The 23,974-nt window shown below is 42.3% G+C and overlaps 1 protein-coding gene across 1 annotated transcript; it reads right to left on the bottom strand.

The window, feature by feature from the left end:
• Positions 1-2,677: 2,677 nt before the first annotated feature.
• Positions 2,678-7,439, bottom strand: LOC134211330 (pre-mRNA-processing factor 6). Its single transcript, XM_062688091.1, has 5 exons — positions 7,418-7,439; positions 6,873-7,067; positions 6,713-6,772; positions 3,878-6,290; positions 2,678-2,984 (listed from the first exon to the last, which is right to left on the bottom strand). The coding sequence occupies exons 2-5, from the start codon at positions 6,968-6,970 to the stop codon at positions 2,760-2,762; spliced, it is 2,796 nt and encodes a 931-aa protein (XP_062544075.1). The 5' UTR covers positions 6,971-7,067; positions 7,418-7,439; the 3' UTR covers positions 2,678-2,759.
• Positions 7,440-23,974: the final 16,535 nt, after the last annotated feature.

Genomic DNA, 23,974 nt, shown 5'->3' on the forward strand with positions numbered 1-23,974 from the left:
GCTACATATTTTCGTCGCCAGATTTATTGAACGAGCAATCGATTGCCTATTTCATCGGTAGAATAATCGATTGATTGTGTATTTGGTGTTTATTTTGATCGTCTGAATAATGAACAGACGAAATCGGGTTCCTGTGCTTATGAACATTGAGTAAAGCAAAGTGAGTATTTTATATTTAATTAAGTAAATATGACCTTTTATTTGTAAGTTTTTAGTGCTTGGCAAATTCCGGAACATCTCAGAAGAATGGTCTTCCGGTAGTAAAAGGATAATAAAGGTAAGTGATTACTTGCGATCGATTTAAACATATGTTAGAATAACAGATTCCCAGACAAAGTGAAATATTATAAATACGATCTTTAATTTTTCATTTTTTACTAAAAAGTAATTAAACTGGTCACAATTTGGAACGGAAAAAGATACCCGTGTAAACATTTCGCCATCTTACTTTTTCACATGGTGAGTTTGAGTGACTATTCATAAACTGTGCCTCGTACATCTCAGGACGATTTCTGCCGGATTTTGTTCCTCTTGTATTTTAAATGGTGCCTGAATCTTTATTTTCCGCGATGGAAAACCAACCGCCGAATTTCTGAGCATTAGAGTACAGGATTAAGAATCTTATAGTATAGTTATATACTTCCTCAGGAGATTCACTGTGCTGTGTTCCGTGGTTTCATTGAATGGAGCAAATACCCCCTAATAACTTCATAATATCTACTTTTTTTCTTTACAGAATCATGAAGATCGAGACGTCCCTGCGTGATCACGTGGTATTTTTAGACTGATCAGACATGCCACCCGATTTGAAAAACCGATGAAATACCCTATTTCGTCGGGTTTCATCATTTTCCTCACCGATCAGTTTATAGATTAAGTATTATTTGCTAAACAATAAAATTAAATAAACCGATGAAACAACCTATTTCGTCTAATTTTATGATTTTCCAAACCAATCAATCTACAGACTTAGTCTGACCTGCTCCGTGATTAAATGTGTTATACCGATTAAACACCCTACATCATCTGATTTAATTATTTTCCGTACCGATCAATCTATAGACTTTATCTGATTCGCTCCATGATGGAATTTAATAATCCGATAAATCACCTTATTTTGTCTGATTTCATTTTGTTATACAATGATCAATCTACAGATTTGGTCTGGTTTGCTGAATAATAAAATTTAATAAGTCGATCAATCACACTATTTCGTGTGGTTTCGTCACACGTCATTTAAATCGAAATTGACCTATTATTCATTCGATTTAGTCGTTGTCAGTCTACCGATTTCATGTCATGTCGCGTCGGTAGGCTCCCCTGGAAAACTCCCATTAGCCTCGGTGAAACAATCTATAAATTCGTCGGGAATAAGATCGGTCGACCCTACCGACGTGAACCGATTTAGTCTGCACTGTTAGATGACTTAACCCATTAATGGGTACTATGTTATTGTTGATATTATTCCCACCGTGAAAAATTCACCCATTTTCTTTATAAAGCGCCACTACTCATTAAAATGGGTAGTGGCACTTTCAAGAAAATAGGTGAATTTTTTCACGGTTGAATAATATCAACAACATAGTACCCATTAATGGGTAAATCATCTAACCGTGAGGAAAGTCGGGAGGATTTTTATGGGGTTATTGAAAACGCAGCCCGAATGCGGCTGTCAAATCCATTGGCTGCGTTCGACGGTTGTTAATCAGCTGCGTCCATATGTACTGCCGCAATCAGTTGAGTAGATGGCAGTAGTGGGCCAACGTATATCAATTCAAAAGTTTACACAGGATTTTCAATAAAATTTGTTCTAGCCTAAATATCTGTTATCTGTGGTGAAAGTGATTGTCGACTGTAACTGCCTCGCAGTATTGTTTATCGGCTATGCAGTCTGATGACCAGTTAAAACGCTGGATTAATTCTGCTCCAAAGTTTTGGTACCATTATTGGTCTTTTTTCAATGGATTAAAATAATTCAGCGTGGCCTTAGTTTAACATTTTGCTCGAATTAAAAAAATCACTATAAATTTTCAATATTGGGTTTTGTGATTTTTTCCCTGACCTCAATCAAAATTCCCTGACTTTCCCTGACATTCCAGGTCCAAATTGAAATTCCCTGATTTTCCCTGACTTTCCAGGTTTTTCCAGGTAGTCGACACCCTGACGTGGTTTACAAAATGGCCGATTTTTGGCTTTATTGTATAATCACCTTAAACAAATTTAGAGGTTAACAAAACCTTAACATGTTTGAGCATTTACACAGGCTTGATCGCAATATTAGCAAGGGCAATGCCCTTGATAACAATCGATCAGCCCTAGCAAGCACGAACATGCGACTGTCTTCAGGATCTACAGCACTTTTTTATACACTACACATTTGTTTCGACCGCGTTCACTGCACTGGTTCTATTGTTCTACTTTTAGGCGAATCTCCGCACAAAAGTAGAGCGCAAAAACCAACCGCACTCGCCGTAAAACTTATCAGTTTCACCGGAAAGCCATGTTCAGGCATTATCTGCACAGCTCATTTTTATTGTAACGAGATTAGGAGAACTTTTTTACTCAGGAGTCATACTTCGAGACCTTTATAGTCACAAAACCGCAAAAAGTAATCCTATCTTATGACAGCTGACAAGGATTTTCTGATTCGTGTTCTTCAATAGGCTGAATAAGTCGATGATTAGTACAGAACGTTTACTAAATTTAAATTCGTCCCAAAACTTACCTTAGGAGGAATTTCTAGCGACATTCATATTTCTCTAGATCGGGGTAGGTAATATTTTAACCACTGCTTTCAAAACCTCGTCCGTTTTGAAGCACCAGTTGGCGATATCCTTACTCACCCTGCACCATTCCTCTCCATGTTTTGGTTCAGCAGCCACACAGCGTTCGAGCAACTCTTTCTGCTGCTGCTCCGTACCATGCTGCAACTCGAATTTGTAGAAATACGCCCACGCATCACCAAAGTCTGGATCAATTTTAATCTGTAAGCAGAGTACAGGAGAACAAAAATATAATTTAGTAATTTATTTTTTCACATATGAATATAGAGAGATGAATATATGTTCACTGTTCAGTGAGAACAGTTCCGGAACGGAACAGTTCTACTAAATTAAAATGTTAAGGTTTTGTTTGTTTACTCGCGAACGCTTTGACCAATCTGCAAAATATGTATATTCTTAATTCGTCACAGCTCCCACACTGTTTGAAGAGAAAACACTGAATTGTTCAAAACCATTAAAAAAGGTTGCAAACAAAAATTAAGAATCGATGAGAATTGTTTAAAACCATTAAAACAAGTTGCAAAAAAATGAAAGAATCGGATGGAAATCGTTCTAACATATGGCAAAAAATGCAAGAAATTCAATTGTTTCATATTTAAATCGCATTATTATAGTTACTGTACGAAAGCAAGACCGTATAAGAATTTAACCTACCCTAAATGACATAATGTAATTTGGCATAACGAGCTAAATAGTCAGGGACCAATAAGCATGACGACCGTTTGGCATAAAAACAAAACAAATCAATGATTTTAGGGCCATTTGGCATAATAATTAAAAACATAAGAACTTTAAACAATCAAGCTTTACAAGAGTTGTTTATCTTCTTGTGTGTTTTTAAGGAGTAATTTAGTTTTTGGTCTAATTTAGGATAAATTCATGATTCAAGCATTTACCTTATTCCTGAAAAGTGGCGAATGCCATTTCACGAACAAATGTGTCCATCAAATGAAGCTATGATCTAATTAAATTTTTTTCAAGCAAATGCTTACGGGAAATTGTGTGCTTTAAAAGATGGAATCAATGGGTTATGCTATCTCGCGATTTCAACTATTTATGGCTGTCAGATTGTAAGAATGTATTTAATAACTTACCGTACGATTGAACCAGTCGCGACACTTTTGAATTTTGCGTTCACTCCAAAAAAGTTTGGAAACGGCCAGCAGCACGTGTGGATCGTGTTCGCACTTTTTGAGCGCATCAACTGATTTGGTTTTGCGTTGGGGCCGTGGTTCAAGGAAAATCGCTTCAGCCCACAGCTCACCGGCATTTGGACAATCCTGCAGGGCACGTGCCATCAACGTGTTGGCCATGTCCTTGAATCCACCACGAATTTCGATGCGGATGGCTGCTAGCCAAAGAATAGAGTTCTTCGCGTTTTTCAACCGACCACGTTCTAGGACTGATCGCGATTTTGTTAGCAGTTTGCGTTTTTCTTCAAGTGATGACAAGAGCAACCATAGCGGAATCGAATTGGGACACTTCTTCAGTCCGGAGTTATAAGTCTCTACTGCCCGTTCAAGCAAATTTTTCTGCTCTTCAATCTGCCCTTTCATCATCCAGAGTTTGGCAAAATCAGGAAAAACTTTCACAGCGTCCTCCAGCAGACTGAGAGCATCTTCCAAATTGTCCAACGCCCATTCCAGTTTGGCCGACTTCATCATGACTCTTGGAGTGGGTGCAGAGGCTCTGGCCTTGGCAAGCAAACGCCGTGCTCGTTCATATTCAGAATTTTCAGATTCCAGCTTAACGGCGGCAAGCCAAATGTCTTCAGAGTTTGGATTAGCTTGGAAGGCAAGCGACAAAATTCCACGAGCAGCCGGCACGTCCCCAGCTAACCATTTTGATTTGGCACCCATAAGCCATAGAACTTCGGATTTAGGACAATGAGCAACGGCTTTTTGCAAAAGTGATTCGAGACTTTCACGTGTTCCATGATTTTTCTCAAAATATGCAGCCCGCAGCCAAATGCTCTTTTTAGATGGAAATTCCGACAGTGCAAAATTATAAACGGCTCTGGCACACTCGAAAGCTCCTTCCTTTGCGCAGTGATCGGCATCGTCAATCCAAGTTTGTTTACGATCTTCCTCTTCAACTCCGACGGAAATAACGGCTTTTACAATCGCTTGGCAGCATTTAATAGCACCCGATTTCTCCGATTCCATCGCCTCTTGCAACCACTGATCTCTATTGATCTCAACACCATTAGCACTAAGCGAGCTCAAAGCACGATCAACAATCTTTTCCACCATGTGAATGTTTCCATTAGCTTCTTCCAATTTGGCGGCAGTTGTCCAGATCTGCCTATCGGTTGGAATATTTTCACGAGCTTTGTTCAACACTTTACGAGCATTTTCGTAAGTTTCCAATCGCGCCAAAGCCAACCACAGCTCAACACTTGTGTTGCAACATTCCACCGCTCTCGACAGCAGAATTTTTGCATCCTCAGGGTTCTCCAGCTCAACAGCAGCCTTCCACAATCTGACAGAATTTGGAATATGCTCCAAAGCCTTTCGGAACACCCGTCTCCTGGCTTTGACTTCAGTTTCCAAATCGGCTGCCTTTATCCAAATTCTCACCGATGTCGGAATATGGCGGGCAGCTTGAGCAATGACTCCCTTAGCGGTATCCGGAGGCTGCAAACGTGCTGCCTCTAGCCAAAGATCTTCGCTTAGCGGATTAACTTCGCAGCCCCGCATTATCAAATTCCGTGCCATTTGAACCTTGCCGGTAACTTCTTCCAACCGAGCACTAGCAATCCAAGCCGGTGGATGATTTGGATTGGTTTCACGAACACTTTTTAACAATAATCTTGCTTTCTTTATATCGTTAATATCTCCGCCATAAGTGGGGATCATGCTTTGAAGATCCGTTAGATATCCCTTCGGATCCACCACGGTCTGACCGGCAACTGAATCCGAAACCTGTGACAATTTCACATTCATCAGAGTGTTTCTCGCCTGTCCAATTTTACGCAAATCGAGATCACCGCTTGGGGTAAGCATACCGGGAGTCGATACCCCAGGAATCATTGAAGCTAGGCCAGATCTACCGTCAATTGTGCTGGTCGATTCTCCACCCAAATTTCTCGACAAAACACTATCTGGCAGAGGGGTAAATTTCTCTGCTCTAGGATTTCGTTGCTTCTTGTTCCGGCTGTCACCCACCTCTGGCAAATTAGCCCATTCGTCTTCACTAACTGCGATCAAATTACGCTTCAAGTCGGAAAACTGCTGTTGAATTTTTGGCCGTTCCTGGCGATAACGCTCTAAATCCTCTTTCAATCGTTTCTCACGATACTCCTTTCGTTTCTCGTCCATGCGTTTGTCGATACTTTCGTAAATTGCGTCTGCCTCTGCGTCATCCTTATCATACGGATCCTTTGAGAACAAGGATCCACTGTAGCCACTGAATTCGTCATAGTTGGAATCGTTCAAATCTTCATCGTCCTCTTCCTCCTCCTCTTTTTTCTTCCTTTTTGCTGCCGGGGGTGCATGACGGTCATCGCTGTAGAGATAAATTTCTATTAGACCAAGGAGCATAGTGAATATAAAAAAATGAGAAGTAGTTATCATATATAATACAGTATACTACCGCTGATTTGACAAATTAATGGCCGGACTGACGAGATTTCTGTCGTTAATCCGACTCTCTAGTCCATACGAATGAAGCAACAAATTTGAAAACTGACAGCATAATGTGTCTTAAATGGTATTTTTAAATCCGGAAAATTCCGAATTAACGATATCCGGACTAATGGGAAAACTGACAAAACGTACGCAAACGTATCCATTGTGAGGATTTATTATCAAGTCGATTAGCGTAAACGGAATGACCGGAAAATACCAATTTTATTAGAAAAAAAACAGGGAGAATGTAGACTGGCATGTTTCATGGAAAGGAAAAGGTTTTTTAAAAAGGATACTTACGAAACATCATTAGCGTCGCGAGCTGGACCAATATCCGATCGTGTGGTAAACCCAGTGGCACTAGAAAAACAAATACAATTTTAGTAAAATAGGCACACTATTAAATTAAATTTGCTCGTGAAATCTTGAAAATTAAATCTTTCCAGAACCAAAAACTTACCCGCGTCCAACACCGGCGACGTAACCCAGGGGAGCTGGAACGCCTAGGAAGTGTTTCTTGCTTTTGCTGCCTAATGATGTAGCCGGAATGTGGGCCATTTTACAATCGTGCGATCACCAAAGTACCTATTAAAGTGCTTCAAATTATTGGAAAAAACACAGCTAAACGTTTTGCAACAAAATCGTGCTTTGTTTTGAACAGGGGGAGAAGGCGGAGCACTGAATCCCTACCCCAACATGTGCGACATCTGGATTTGGTTCTAAAATGTAAACAACAGTGTTAATTCTCTACCACCAATTTTTATGCACACTTTTGTTTTCGATATTTTATCAAAATTAAACACTCAATCATGCAGCAATATAACGATGTGGTATGCTTGAGATACCTGCTTGATTATAGGGACTCGAAAAAGAATTTATTTACAGTAACTAACCGAATATAAAAATGTTCGCATTAACGATTGCGCCCTAACACCGGTTCTAAGCTTCGATGCAGAGTACACGAGCTTTGTTCGCCAGTGACAGGCGTATGAGGCCCTTGGTTTGGAACGAGAATCGAGATTTTTGTTTTTATTTTGAAATCATCAGGATCAGTGTTGCTAGATATGCTGGAATTTAAAAAAACCGAAAGCTGATTATGTTTCTGAAGGACAGTCACAATCTTTCACACTGTGGTTGCAAAGTTCACTTTAATGGGTAAAATAGTACCCATATAAAGTTACCCTTCCGCAACTCGCTTCAACTTTCATAGCCTCGCATAACTCTGAAATAGGACCATTTGTCAGATCATATCAGACGGAAAATAATGTTACTTCTACTATTCGGATAGCTGTTTATAACTATGCATGCACAATATGTGAAATGGTTCAATTACAATTACTTACTTTTACTTATGGATCCTGTACACCTCCGGTGGTGCAGAGGGCCGACTTGAAAGATCTCCATTCTGAGCGTTGCCCGGCTATCACTTTAACCTGTTAGATTTTGGTCGACTTCTTTTATTTCTTTATTGAGGCTTCGCCGCCATGAGTCTCTGGGGCTGCCTCTGCTGCGATGTCCCGCTGGGTTTCAGTCTAATGCTTGTTTACAGATTTCGTTTCCGCCCCTACGTAGAGTGTGGCCGACCCAGCCCCACTTCCGATCCCGAATTTCTGTTGTTATCGGCCTCTGGTGACAACGACGATGGAGCTCGTTGTTTGAGATCCAGTTGTGAGGCCACCAGGCCCGAATTATATACCGCAGGCATCTGTTAATGAACACCTGCAGCCGTTGAGTGTTCTCCACTGATACATACCATGTTTCGCTAGCGTATAACAGCACAGATTTCACGTTAGAGTTGAAAATTCGTATTTTGGTGCGTTCACTTATCTGCCTGTTTTTCCAGATATTTCTTAATCTCGCAAAGGCAGCCCTTGCTTTCTTGATCCGTGCGCCTATGTCGATCTTGGTACCGCCGTCTGACGCCATTTGGCTACCAAGATATTGGAAGCTTTCAACATTCTCCACTGGTTGCCCGGCTACTGTGAAATTGGAAGGAGTCACCGTGTTTACATTCAACGATTTGGTTTTGTTGACGTTGATGACTAAACCTGCCGAGGAGGAGCGATGGGCAAGTTCGTTGAGCTTACTCTGCATATCAGAGCGCCGTTGCGCGAGTAGTGCAACGTCATCCGCCAATTCGAAGTCCTTTAGGTGCTCCATGGTTATAGGCTGCCCTAACAGCCCGCGGTTTGGTTCACGGTCAATCGCATCTACCAGAATTTCATCGATTACGATGAGGAACAGTAACGGTGATAGAATACATCCTTGCCTCACACCAGCTACGACCCGGATAGGGTCGGACAGGACCCCATTGTGCAGCACTCTACACGAAAAGGTTGTAGAGCAGATTACGCGCAGGCCACCCGGGGAACTCCGAAGAGCGAAAGGCAGACAACGGCGGACGGTTATTTCGGAATACGCGCACGAAACAAAACGCAAGCACTACTTTGAACGTGTGTATTTCAGAAAGGTTACATGTGGAATGAATTATGAAAAATTTGTCTCTTCTCTTCTATCTCCGCTCTGCTATCTCTTTCGTATCGTATCTGTCACACTTCGCGTGGGGGGAAGGACAGTAACATTCGATGGAGCAAGTATCGCCAAGTACATGACACTCAACACTCCTCCTCGATAGTTGCCGTGTTGATCTGCAACTCGTTGACCGTGCCAACCAAGCCCAACATCTCGGCAAATCGTCTTTGCTTCACTGCGCCGAGGGGCTTAGTCAACACATCTGCCATCATAGACTCTGACGAACAATACACGCTTAACTCATTTCACCGTATACGGTAAATTTTACCGAAATCTCAACAGCAGAACTGTTCGGTAATTTATTTTACATATTTTTTGTAATTTTTTCCATTGCTCAACTGTCAAAATCACCGAAAATCAGTTAAATTATTTACCGAACAGTTCTGCTGTTGAGATTTCGGTAAAATTTTACCGAATTCGGCGATTTATTTTAAGTGTGTACTGAACCGACACAACTCCTTTATCGCAAAGATCCTTAGCGTAGAAAATCCTCGTATCATTATGCTTTGACCGCCTAGATTGACGATCTACCGCAACGAATTCGATACAACTTGTGTTGTCTTTACGGATCGTCGTTGGTCCATCCTGTGAAATGCCCATTTCATCCAGTAGCCTGCGAAGCCAAACAAGTTCCTTGCAGGCCTCAGATAGGGCAACATATTCGGCCTCCATGCTTGAAAAGGATATTGCGGTCTGCTTGCGACTTGCCCAACAAACTGTAGAATTGCTCAGCTGAAAGGCGTACCCAGTGATGGACTTGCGGTCGGTAGGGTCACCGCCCCAGTCCGCATCACTATAACCAATAAGTGTCATCCGTTGCTGTCTATTCACTGAAAATCTCAACTTATAGTTGCTGGTCGATAGTAGATAACGGACGACTCGCTTGAGCTCCGTCCAATCAGTCTCCGAAGGTTGGCTTATCTTCCGGCTTAATATCGAAACAGATGCCGCCACATCTGGCCGCGTATTGACTGCCACGTAAAGTAACGCGCCCACCAAGCTCCGATACTCGCTGTTGTCTACAAGCAATTTACTCCCTTCACGACTCCGGTAATATCCGACGTCCATCGGCACTTTAGATCCTTTTGCCTTATCCAGCTTGAAACGGCTCGCGACCTTCGCAACGTAGGTGTGCTGATCCAAAGGTTTCTATCTTCTTTGTCCTTCGTAACACGAATTCCAAGGAAATGGGAGACTTCCCCAAGATACGACAAACTAATTTTGTTCTTCAACAGTTTCTCAACTTTATCGACTTCCGCTTCAGAGACACACGCAACAATCATGTCATCAACATAGATTAATATATACAGCAGCTCACCACTATCAAGCTTCTTGGTAAACAAACACGGGTCCGATCTGCTTTGCTTAAATCCCATTTGACAAAGTATGCCGCAAATAGTGTCATTCCAGACTTTCGCTCCTTGCTTCAAGCCGTACAAACAACGTTGAAGTCTGCAGACTAGATGCTCCTTGCCACGAACCGTGAAATCTTTCGGCTGCTGCATGTAGATTTCTTCATGCAGTTGTCCGTGAAGGTAAGCACTCTTGACATCGAGATGCCTTACAGTCATCCTCTTAAAGCCAGCCACTGTCAACAAGGTCCTAAAGGTTGTTTGGGTAGCAACGGGCGCAAACACGGCGTCGTAATCCACATCAGCTTGCTGAGAGAAGCCCTGTGCTACAAGGCGTGCTTTGAACTTCGAAACATTGCCAGAACCATCCTCTTTACGCTTGTAAACCCATTTACAACCCACAGGCTTACGACCGTTGGGTAACTCGACGAGACTCCATGTGTTGTTCTTCATTAGGGAATCATACTCCTCTCTCATGGCCGCTTTCCACAGATCCTGCTCTGGTCCACGAACGGCTTCCTCGTAGTTAAGCGGCTCCTGTTCAACCACTTTTGCGATGGCCACAACGTAGTCTCGTAATCTGGCAGGTAGCTTACCCCTTGTACTCCTCTGCTCTCTCGGAGCCGTCTGGTCCGGTGCCTCTCCTTGCTCGACATTCTCCTCCTCAGCTGACGCTTCTGCTTCCTCAAACTCGTAGTACTCATCGTCGGAATCTCCGATGTGAGCTAATGGTTCTTCTGATTCCGGACCGTATAATTCGTTGTTCTCCTGAGCTGTAACTTCATCTTCTTGAGAATTGAACCAGATATCATCTCCAAAACTTTCAACGACGTGATCTTCATCGGTTGTTTTCATCAGCGAACCATTACCTAACTCGATAAACCGAGCATCTCTGCTGATAACTACAGTGTTCTTTATCGGATTGAGGAAGCGATATGCTTTGCGATCATCGCAATAGCCCACAAATACAAGTTTCTCTGCCTTGTTATCCAACTTTACCCTTTTTACGCCCGGAATATGCACATATGCTGTGCTTCCAAACACTCGCAAATGGCTTAGAGTGGGTTTGTTGCAAAACCACTTTTCAAAAGGCGTTTTGTCAATCGAACGAGAGGGAAGCCTGTTTTGGAGGTACGCAGCGGTTGCTACTGCCTCGCCCCAAAACCTTTTATCAAGCCCTAGATCAAGCCCTGCGTCAGCGAGCATACAAGTCGCCATCTCTTGCAGTGAACGGTTTTTCCGTTCGGCGACGCCGTTCTGTTGTGGAGAGTATGCTGCTGTTAACTGAGATCGTATCCCTTCTTGATCGTAGAAAGACTTGAGTTCCCCACCTCCATCGGAACGAATAACGCATGGTGTTTTGCCGAATTTTGTTTTTACTTGGGCTACGAACCTTTTAATACAGCCGTCAGACTTTTGTCGAAGCAAGCAAACGACCGTGTACCGACTATAGTCGTCGATTAAGGTCATCAAATATCGGGCACCGCCAGGCGTAACTGAGGACATAGGACCACAAACGTCAGTGTGGACTGCTGGCCCTATTCTTGGAGGCTTTGGGGAAAGGAATACGAGAGGATTTACCTGCGAGACAGTGTTCGCATACTTGTCTCAAACCACAGTTTGTCAACTGCAATCCAACGCCGAGCTGTTCCGTTCGAATCCGTTCTATGGCCGCCGGATCCCGATGGCCAAACCGCCGATGCCACGTATGTTGGCAGTTCGGCAGGTGGCGAATCTCTTCTGTCAGCTTCACGTACTCCACAGTTTTTAAAACGAACAGGCTCCCGCACAACTCTCCAAGAGCCACTTTTTCACCACTAGCACTCACAATGTCACAGTTAGATCCAGAAAAGTTCACTTGGCAGCCTCTTTGTGTCAGCTTCCGTACTGACAGTAAAGCGTGGTAACACAACCTCTTCTTTTGCCCTCATGATTGCATTTTCATCACTTTTTCCCCAAAATTGACACTTCGTTCCGCTCTTCGTTGGTATTCATCCAACAGTCGTTGTTTGACAAACGGTATTGTCAAATCCGCCTCCGGCCGGCTTTCGAGTGCCGTCACCAGGCCACTATACGAATCCGGGAGGCTTCTGAGCATCATCGCGATTTTCAACGGGTCCTCTAGAGCTTGTCCGGCACACGCGAGTCGATCAAAAAGTTCTTCCAGCTCAATCAAATGTTTTTCAACATCACCACTCTCACTTAAGTTTAGGCTACAAATCTTTTTGAGTAACGAAACCCGAGAGGTCATCGTAGCTTTTTCGTGGTATGTTTTCAACTTATTCCACACGTCCTGAGCTGACACCGCGTCCTTCACCAAACTCAATTGACAATCCTCGAGATAAAGCACAATGGTTGCATGGCACTTTTGATCTGACCTTTTCCAAGTTGTGGTCATGGGCTGTGGCTTCACTTCAGCCACCACAAACCATAGGTCTTCCCGTTTAAGAAACATTTCCATACGCAGCTTCCATGTCTGGTAATTTTGATTACCAAGACGTGTGAACAGAAACTTGTTCTCAGACATTTTTCACTCCTATTCACTCGCGCATGGCAACTTTGATCCGCACTGAAAGTATTTTCCACCGAATCGAATATTTGCACGCACCAATCGGCCAAGCAACAAAGCTCCCGCACCGACAACGAAAAAACGAACCAGTCAGATCATGTGCCGAGATGAATGAATGCAGTCAAACAATGCACACACCAGCATCCTTGCTCCCAGCAATCGCAGTGAATAAAGGTTAACACGTTCGCACTACCACACAGACGGACGCGTCGATCTGAGCAGGCGATAGCCGAACAAAATGACCACCATCAATTCACACTGGACTGCTGTGTTCGGGGAAAAAACCACTTCACTTATTTCGCACCGTTTACTGGGCCCATAACCTGTAGAGCAGATTACGCGCAGGCCACCCGGGGAACTCCGACGAGCGAAAGGCAGACAACGGCGGACGGTTATTTCGGAATACGCGCACGAAACAAAACGTAAGCACTACTTTGAACGTGTGTATTTCAGAAAGGTTACATGTGGAATGAATTATGAAAAATTTGTCTCTTCTCTTCTATCTCCGCTCTGCTATCTCTTTCGTATCGTATCTGTCACACTTCGCGTGGGACGAAGGACAGTAACATTCGATGGAGCAAGTATCGCCAGGTACATAACACTCAACAAAGGCCTCGTACTGTGCTTCGATGAGGCCGATGATTTTCTCAGGAACCCCCTTGCGTCTCAGGGCGCCCCACAGAGGGACGAATCTTTAGAAAGAGGGTCAAAAGGTCATTTTTCAAAATGATGTATTCTATTTTTTAAATATTGTTCTCGCATTATACAGGTAATAGAACATTGTAAATTACTTTGGTTGAGTCAATTTGACGATATTGTGCCCATTGAGGTACCTTTGAAGTTGGCATGAAAACTGTTTTCAACACCATTGATAATATATGAATATGAAGTATGATATCTTTTTCAAATTTGTTATTCAATCATTTCAAACTCAATACATCTTCAAAGATAACATAATCAACTATCAATTGCATACATCGTATCACAAATTTATGAAATATTCACCCTTGACTTATGAAGTTGAATTTGGGCTTATTTCGAAAGTTACTCATTTCGTGGTGTTTTCATGTTGTCAGAAAACAATTTACCCATCATTACCCAGCGCTGAAAATCGCATGGCTACTACTTTACATTATATATTTTCAAACTAAACCAAATTTAGGGCCCGCCAGGGCCCGCAGGTTTTTTCCGAGGCATTTGAAAATGACGTAAAATACATGAAAATGTATGTATATGTACTGAATGCTACAATCACAACAATCGTTATGAATGTAGTTGAAATTATAAAATTTCATCACAGTAGGTATAATAAACCCATTTGTTCTCATTTTAAGCCATATTTGTACTTTTGACCGTCTTTTTTTCAATCCGTCCCACTGTGCGCCCCACATATTCTCGTGATTGAGACGGTCGAAAGCTTTTTCGTAGTCAATGAATACCATGAATTACAATCCATGTTTTTAAATAAAACAGTACGGAATGTATTGATACAGATAAATATACGAAAAAATTCGACAGACTGTATCTCTTATCCAAAAAGTAGTAATTGGCTGATAGGGTTTATTATGGACTTCGTAACCAGCTTAAGTCCCGTAGTCTGCAAACGAAGACAAAATTCGCGCTGTATACTACTCTGATTCTTCTGGTGGTTTTATACGGCCATGAAACATGGACGTTAAAGGAGGCTGATCGGGGAGCTTTCGTAGAGTTTGAGCGTAAGGTGCTGCGGACAATACTCGGCAGTAAACAGAAGAACGGTATCTGGTAGCGTGGCATGAATCACGTGTTGTACCAGGTGTATAAAGGGCTGGATATTATTAAGCTTATACATCACGGCCGACTACGGTGAGCTGGACACGTTCGTATGCCGGAAGAACGTCAAGCGAAGATAATATTTAGTAGAGAACCCGGAAGAGGCCGCAGGCCGTTGAAGAGGACCTGAGGGCGCTCAATGTTCAGGGCGACTGGAAGCGATTAGCCGGTGTTCGGGTCCTGTGGAGAAGGATACACATTCGGCGTAGGTTCATCGAAGAGCTGTCACGCTTAGTTAGGATAATCTAAAAGTCGGTAAAAAATACCGATATAATCGAACTAAAGTGCACATACCTAAAATGTAGGAATCATCGATTCTATTCCACTATCTATAGGTAGTGGTGGTTATCAAGAATTATCGTTAAAAATTACCGATTTCGGTCGTTTTATTTTACCTAAAAATAGGTTTTGGATGTCTGTTTTGGTCACGCAAAAACGTTGAAAATTACCGATTGTTCGGTTATTATTTAGTGTTTTGTTTAAAGAAAAACAAAATTCTTCAATAGATTCATTTATTTTTATTTTTATTTAGATGAATATAGAAACCATCTAAATTTGTCTAAATTATGGTCCCTGTTGTATGGCATTGCAAATGCTGGGTCTTTAGCCTCTTACACAGCCTCTAACTTACCTCCCCGTTGTGCTGGCCGGGATACGAGCAACCTTTGGGAAGATCAGGTAACTAACCCCGGTGGGAACTGTGGTTGTATGCTTACAGGGAGGGGCGTTTACTCCTCTCCGGAGGTGTTAACCTGATCGAGCGTCTGTTTGTCATGTTAGGAGCGTCTGTTCCCCACGTTAAGAGCGGGTGATAATCGTCCGAATGCCAGCGAGCAAACACGTGACCAACATTCCCAACCAACAACGTGTACTCCAAAGCAGACCTTATTGAAGATGACAGGCCTTCGAGTCCTGATCCATCCTGGAATTTTTCGGAAATGTGAGACCAAAAAACAATTTTCCGGAATTCTGAAAATAAACAGAAGTTTATATATTGTTCCCGGAAGTTGTCCCTTATCAATCAACGACTTACCATCAGTTTTAAATCGTTGATAATCTCAATATTGCCCGAAGGATTCCGCGTCAGGAACGGCAGGAAGAGCCGGCAGAAACACTTGTTTTTACAAAGTCAAGAAAAATCTAATTTTAGGTAAAAAATAACGCCATCGTCTGAAAACGTCAAATACTTAAAAGTAGGTAAAAAGAAACGAGAATAATCGCTAATTTTTACCGATATTTCTAGTAAACATCCATTACCTAATTTTAAATAAAATAAAAACCTAATTTCAGGAAATCTTATCTAAGCGTATCAAATAAAATATGTACGTGGTACAAGAATCTTGAAATGAGTACCGTACCGATTATTGTCTTTATCCAATATAGTCTTGGAATAATTTTCTTGTCCTCTTGTACCATGGTACAAGTGCTGTAGGTGTGTTCTTAGTATAACGTTTTCCGATTTTTTATCATTTGGAGGATATAAATTTCCATGTGTGTTCAGAATAGCAAGGGAATGGAGGCAGATTTAAACAATTCATGGTTACTTCAAAGCTATATTCCATATTGTTAAAATATAAACTGTAAGTCATTTACAGTTATTTATCGTTTCCTTATCGAAAATTTAAAGAAACGATATATGTACCTTGAAATTATTGCATATGGTATCGAAGATACAAAATTATATATAATGTTGGTTTCAGGTTCGCATCTGGGGGTGATGATCGATGATAAGCTTAATTTCACGAGCCACGTCGATTATGCATGCCAACAGGCATCATTGGCGATAAAATCATCATCACGAATAATGTCCAACAGATCAGCGGTGCATAGTCAAGTCAGGTGCGTGGGTTGATAGCGGATGTAGCATTGTCTATCATCTGCTATGGCGTACCAGCATGGGCCGTAGCACTAAATGTCCAGTACAATGTGAGGAAACTTATAAGAGTACACCGGCTGATGTGCCTACGAGTCGCGAGTACATATCATATGAGGCGATGTGCGTTCTAGCTGGGATGATGCCGATAGACATACTCTCAGAGGAAGATGTGCAGTGCTACAACGAAAGGGACTCGATGCAAGTGCGACGTGTTCAGAGAGCAGCTTCGCTGCTCAAATGGCAAGAATCATATGGCACCGCAGACCCACAGACCGTTGGACCCACAGACTAATTCCGGATGTGCCAAACTGGGTTGGTAGAAAGCATGGACAGGTAAACTTCCACCTAATACAGGTGTTGTCTGAGCATGGATGCTTTAAAAAAATGCTACTCAGGTTTGGCTTCGCAAATTCTGCGGAGTGCCCTGAATGTGGTATCAGGCCATTTGATCGAATGCCGTTTGGCCGAACGCCCTTTGACCGAATGCCGTTTGGCCGAACGGGTCGTTTGGCCGAATGACGTTTGGCCGAACAGTTAAAAAATGACCTCATTTTACGAGTGGTCCTTCTCTACTTCTTTTTCCTTCCTTTTTCTTATTTTTTCTTCTTTCTACCTTCTTTCTTCTTTCTTCCTTCTTCCTTCTTCCTCATTCCTTCATTCTTCTTTCTTCTTCCTTCTTTCTTCTTTCTTCCTTCTTCCTTCTTCCTTCTTCCTTCTTCCTTCTTACATATTCCTTCATTCTTCTTCATTCTTTCTTCTTCCTTCTTCTTTCTTCTTCCTTCTTCTTTCTCCTTTCTTCTTTTTCTTTCTTCTTTCTTCCTTCTTCTTTCTTCTTTCTTCCTTCTTCCTCCTTCTTTCTTCCTTCTTCCTTCTTCCTTCTTCCTTCTTCCTTCTTCCTTCTTCCTTCTTCCTTCTTCCTTCTTCCTTCTTCCTTCTTCCTTCTTCCTTCTTCCTTCTTCCTTCTTCCTTCTTCCTTCTTCCTCTTCCTTCTTCCTTCTTCCTTCTACCTTCTTTCTTCTTCCATATTCCTTCTTCCTTCTTCCTTCTTCCTTCTTCCTTCTTCCTTCTTCCTTCTTCCCTCTTCCTTCTTCCTTCTTCTTTCTTCCTTTTCCTTCTTCTTTCATCCTTCTTCCTTCTTCCCTTTTCCTTCTTTCTTCTACCTTCTTCCTTCTTCCTTCTTCAGTCTTCCGTCTTCCGTCTTCCGTCTTCCTTCTTCCTTCTTCCTTCTTCCTTCTCCCTTCTTCCTACTTCCTTCTTCCTTCTTCCGTCTTCCTTCTTCCCTCTTCCTTCTTTCTTCTTCCTTCATCCTTCTTCCTTCTTCCTTTTTCCTTCTTCCTTTTTTCTTCTTGCTTCTTCTTTCTTCCTTTTCCTTCTTCTTTCTTCCTTCTTCCTTCTTCCATTTTCCTTCTTCCTTCTTCTTTCTTCCTTCTTCCTTCTTCCGTCTTACTTCTTCCTTCTTCTTTCTTCCTTCTTCCTTCTTTGTTCTCCCTTCTTCTTATTCCTTATTCCTTCTTCCCTTTTCCCTCTTCTTGCACCATTCTTCCTTCTTTCTTCCTTTTTTCCTTCTCCCTTCATAAGGAAACGTATTTCAACTATTCGGCCATACGGCATTCGGCCAATGGCGTTCGGCCAAATGACCCTTTCGGCCAAATGGCATTCGGCCAAATGACCCTAAACCCTGAATGTGTAGGTGCGATAGAGTCGGCAGAGCATGTGATGTTCGCATGCCCGCGATTCGACGTAGAACGCAATGCCATGCTGCTTGTCAGCGGCATGGATACAACCCCGGACATTCTCGTCGAGAGGAGGTGCCGGGATGAAGCTATATGGAATGCGGTGAACACAGCATCTCAACAGATTATGTCGAAACAGCAGCGGTGGTGGCGTCTTGAACAAAACCAGCAGCTGCTGTAGGGGAATCTGTGGTGTAGTGAACACCTCGCTCGCCCCGACAACTAACATGTCGCAGGTGGGCTGTGGGTACCTTCGTATGTAGATATAGAGGTCATTGCGGTTCATGCGTGGTGGTTGTTGTCGGGGTGCTCGTCTCCAACGTGGGATTATGATACGGACCGCTAGGTTAGTATCTTAGCTTGTGATCGAAGGGTGGAGAGTAGGGTGATTCAAAAAATTGATTTTCCTCCACCACGCTCATCTGATTGTGTATCATGCTCTGAGTGTCCTCGGAAAATTTGAGCTCATTTGGATTAAAACTGATTTAGCACAAGCCGTTTCATGTTTGCATGCAAAATAGTATGAAAGAATTTATTTTTTCATTATACTGATGATGACGCTTCCTTATTAAGCGCAGGTAAAAAGAAAACCTACATAGCTAAAAGAAATACTCAAGAGCTTTCACTCAGCGAAAACCGCATCTTAATTAATCGTTCCAATAATGATTTTCTGGAGCTAAGTGCGTAACTCCTCAACAGGCAACATTGCTGCTCGTGGCGCGAAAGATAGCACACACAAATTCAGGCTACTATGTTGCACTGCACATTTCAGTGATGCACTCAAAGAAGTTTAATGATCATGACTAAAGATTCGTAATCTGTCTTAAAATCGATTACTAATTATTGGGGCGATTAATCAACATGCGGTTTTCGTTGGGTGAAAGCTGTTGAGTATTCCTTCTAGCTATGTAGGTTTTCTTTTAACCTGCGCTTAATGGGGAAACGTCATTAAGAGTATAATGAAAAAAAAAAACTCCCCCATACTAATTTGCATGCAAACATGAAACGGCTTGTGCTAATGAGCTAAAATTTTCAGAGGACAGTCAGAACATGATACACAATCAGATGAGCGATGTGGAGCAAAATCGATTTTTTGAGCCACTCTAGTGGAGGGTGGTAACCTCCCTTGAAGTCGATGTGCATTAACGTCGAGTGCGTTAGCATAGGCGTGAGCGTTCTCCATATTCCCCCCGCTAATGTATTGCTTAATTGAGGGCTGGGGGTAAGGACTGGAGAAAGGGTTTTGGTTTTAGTGGGTCTGGTAAGAGTTACATGACATGCCCATCCCTACACTATCTGACTTAACCGCCTCAGGTTTCTGATTGCAGATTTTCGTTTTCCCTTGCTCAAGGAAAAAGTAGAAGATTGTATCAAAGACACGACCGCAAATTGAACGTAGAACTACGTATAATGCAATAGTGGATTCGAAGTTCAATCATCAACATTTTGTGCATATTCATGCCGGATAGGTAATAGCCGAAATGTAGGCAATTAACTGAAATTTGTGAAGTGAAATTTGTGAAAGTGAAATTTCAACACTACCTGACGAAATTCAATTTTTCAATAGTGAAATGCATTGAACCAATTGTTTGCATAAGTTGTATGAAATCTTAGAGAGTTTACTTATCGATTCATACCAAAATCTCCAGAATCCGTTGAAAAATAGCTGAGTTATTGGCTTTTACTTCCTGACTACTTTTCGTGACGGTCCCAAATTTGAAACTTTGAAATGACGCCGCTATCTTACCGAGTGACGTAATTCTACGTCAAAAAAAAGTTTTGCATATAGTGATATTGTGAACCAATTGTAATGTAAATCTTAACAATACCATTTATTACATATGAATATTGCCAACAACACAGTAGATAATTTTTAATTGTGCGGGCGAGAACTCGCGTGTTGTAAAAAGTACAACAGTCAGAAAATCCGTTATATTGACACCAATTTAAATGATATCAACGTGTTTTTTTCGGGAAAATAATAAAGGGTATAGATATTCTCATTGAGGACATTTTTTAAGTCTAATGAATCTTCAGCTGGTGCTCTGGAAGATCCGGGAGCAACGGAACATTAATGAAAATAGTCAATTTTCTGAATAAACGGCGCTTGAGAACTTGGAATACCTGGTTTAGGCATGATTGAATTGCAAGTTAGACACAAAGGCTCTACAAACATGTGTGGGCTTGATGGGTTGACGTCGTTTCGCTACAGAGCGTAGTTGACCTGGTAGACTAATTGATTTGAACTACGGAACAAGTTGGAGCACTTAGAACACCTGGTAGAGGTATGATTGAATTGCAAGTTACATCAAAAGGCTCTATAGACATGTGTGGGCTTGATCGGTTGACATCGTTTTGGTACAGAGCGTAGTTTACCTAGTAGACCAATTGATCTGAACTCCGAAACAGTTTGGAGAGCTTGGAACACCTGGTGCTTCTTCTTCTTCTTATTGGCATTACATCCCCACACTGGGGCAGAGCCGCTTCGCAGCTTAGTGTTCATTAAGTGCTTCCACAGTTATTAACTGCGAGGTTTCTAAGCCAAGTTACCATTTTGCATTTGTATATTATGAGGCTAACACGATGATACTTTTATGCCCAGGAAAGTCGAGACAATTTCCAATCCGAAAATTGCCTAGACCGGCACCGGGAATCGAACCATGCCACCCTCAGCATGGTGACTGGTCTACTGGTCTTGCTTTATAGCCGCGCGTCTTACCGTACGGCTAAGGAGGGAACACCTGGTAGAGGCATGATTGAATTGCAAGTTACACCCAAAGACTCCATGTACATGTGTGGGCTTGATGGGTTGACGTCGGAGTGTTACAGAACGTAGTTGACCTGGTAGATCAATTGATCTGAACTCCAGTACGATTTGGAGAATCTGGAATTTCTGTAGGAAATTGTTTGTATTACGTTATCTATGTCCTCAGGAATATTTTTTGGACACATGAAAAAGCCGGTTCAAGATCGTTTGAGAAATAGCTGAAATATAGTCATTTTGAACGCTGTTTTGTTTTCCAACATAGTAGACCATTCCAAAGGCATCTAGGGATGTTCAAGAAGTTTATGTGGGGAAATCTGAGCATCCCTAAAACACAAAATACCGGTATTATGAATCTACATGAGATGGGTAAAAGATCTATAGGAGAATTTTGAAAATCGGTCTGAGATATAGCAAATTAAATTTTAAGTTTCCTCTAAATGGGCAGCTGTCGTAGTCACGTCCGTATCATCATCAGTCCTTCCGAAGTGTAGGCTATGGACGTTGATTATGCTGAAGTTGGAGAATCGGCCTTCGATCCTCAACCTGCACATTCTCTCATTGATCGGGCACCGCCCGATCACGCGCCTTTGTATATCGCCCATCACTATGAAAGCTGTTCCCAGCTCGTGTGTGTTGCTGCAGCTCTGGTCGATGGTATGATTACCTCTAAACGTTCGTACCATTGATCCCTTCCGGTCCGTACTCTCTTGTTGATTATTCGTTGCGTGACTTTTTCATACGCTGGCTTGCAGGGTCTGACACTGAACCCCTGAATTTCCGGAAGACCATTCCTCCTTATTTCCCGTGGACCATGGTGCACAGCTTCACTTAGAGTCACTCGCTGACACTCGGACGATGATCAGCCCCCCCCCATTCCCTGTCAGCATACGAGCACCGGGGTTGTTACCCGAACTTCTCTAAGGTTGCTCGTATCCCGGCCAGCACCACGAGGAGGTAAGGATAGGGTCATAGCCGGTGTGAGGCAAGAATGTATTCTAATCTTGGTAAGTTCCTCATCGTAATCGACGAGATTCTGGTACCGTCGTGCGGGGCTTCTTTTGATTCCGGGGCTACTTTGTATTTTTGATTTTCTAAAAAATATTCACGAAAAACATACCAAATTTGTAACATAAAGTTGCCATCCAACTATCAACAAGACACCCAAATGGTGATAATGACAATTTGACAATAATTTACGTAATAATTCGTGTTTCAAAATGTCCAAAGTATTTCCAGATTCGTCAAAAGAAGCCCCGCACGACGGTAGGTGCGATTGGCCGTTACCCAAACCGCGGGCTGCTATGTCAGCCTATAGCTATGAAGCACCTAAACGACTTCGACTTGGCGGATGACATTGCACTCCCCGCTCAACAGAGCTCTGATATGCAGAGTAAGCTCAACGACCTTGCCGAGCGCTCCTCTTCGACAAGTTTAGTCATAAACGACAACAAACCCAAATCGATGGATGTAAACCCGGCGACTCTTTCCACCAGTTTCACAGTAGCCAGGTAATCAGTGAAGAATGTTGAAAGCTTCAGACGGTGATATCAAGATCGGCATAGACGCACGGATCAAAAAAGCAAGGGCTGCCTTTGAGAGTTGCAAGAAATATCTGGAAAAACAGGCAGATAAGTGAATGCACCAAAATACGAATTTTATCTGTGCTGTGCGAAATCTGTGCTGTTAAACGCTAGCAATGCGTGTATTTTACCATTATCCATGATTTTGAATAATATCAAATAGTAAGTGTATTGAAAAACTATAATTACTGATCAAATTTCGTTTTTGGTCTTTCTTTTCAAAATAAGCAAATAAATCATCAGAGTAGGCTCTGTAAGTTTGAAATTTTCAGCAAGGTTCATCGAAATTAAGTGATAAGCAACTTCTCTGAAGAAATCACACGTTAAAAATGCTGTTTGGCCAATTTGGCCTATGGGACTTTTGTGCTAATTTCGCTAAAAATTGTGAATATTGACCAAAATGTCGGCAAAATGTATATTGAAGACAGCTATGGTCAATTTTATCATTTCAATGACTGAGAGGTTTATTCCATGTTTGAACCAGGGCTGCCCCACTGTGGCTCCGGAGGTGTAGAGGATCCATTAAGTAAATTAAATAAAGCTACGAGGTTGATGTTGCGGGGATGTATTTCATCGTAGATTATCCTTTCGCAACCTGCAAAACCTAGCGACTTGCAGTTTCATGTTCCAAGCATCCAATCGTGATCCTTTATTCGTCGCCTATAGGTCGTTTCCGATTGTATCGAGTCGTATTATCTTCTATGTCGTGCTTAATGGTTGCTTTGAAAACGGCTTATTGGTCCTGCACAAACCTCCTATCTCGTCGGAGGGCCACCGTGTCAGGTATGTTTAGCGTCCCAGCTAACACCAGGACTTGGGCTTGTGCGCTTTAAGCGGCACACGGTCGGTTTGGCGGAGCCTGCTTGCGGATACGTGCAGCTTTTTATAGGAGTTTAATAGAGCCCACCACATTTTAGACAGGCACCATAACTCGCCGATGGCCTGAGGAGGGATCGTCAAGCCCTTGGACATGCTGCCCCCAAATACTTGTGCTAAAGAGAAAACAACAATGTATCCATTTCTTGAAAATGGTTTAACTGATCAATGATAACCCGGCGATTAAAGTGCCCCGGATTACGGTAGTTAGTACATATACGAGAAAGGCAAAAAGCATCATATTCCCGAAGGTATTGGAACATGCAAGATTAAGTCTTATCGTAAACAAATTTAAGGCACGATACGATAAATACGATGTTCATAGTCAAAAATGTCCTAAATGATCACCCGACGATCCAACGTTAATTCCGTATAGATACGGAACTGTAGAACCGACATGTCCAATCGATCGACACTCTTGTTGGTTGGGGTGAGGGATGAGGACACAAAGGTGATATGAAGACG

The sequence above is a fragment of the Armigeres subalbatus genome, chromosome 2 (assembly GCF_024139115.2).
Source record: "Armigeres subalbatus isolate Guangzhou_Male chromosome 2, GZ_Asu_2, whole genome shotgun sequence".
In the NCBI taxonomy this organism is placed as follows: domain Eukaryota; kingdom Metazoa; phylum Arthropoda; class Insecta; order Diptera; family Culicidae; genus Armigeres; species Armigeres subalbatus.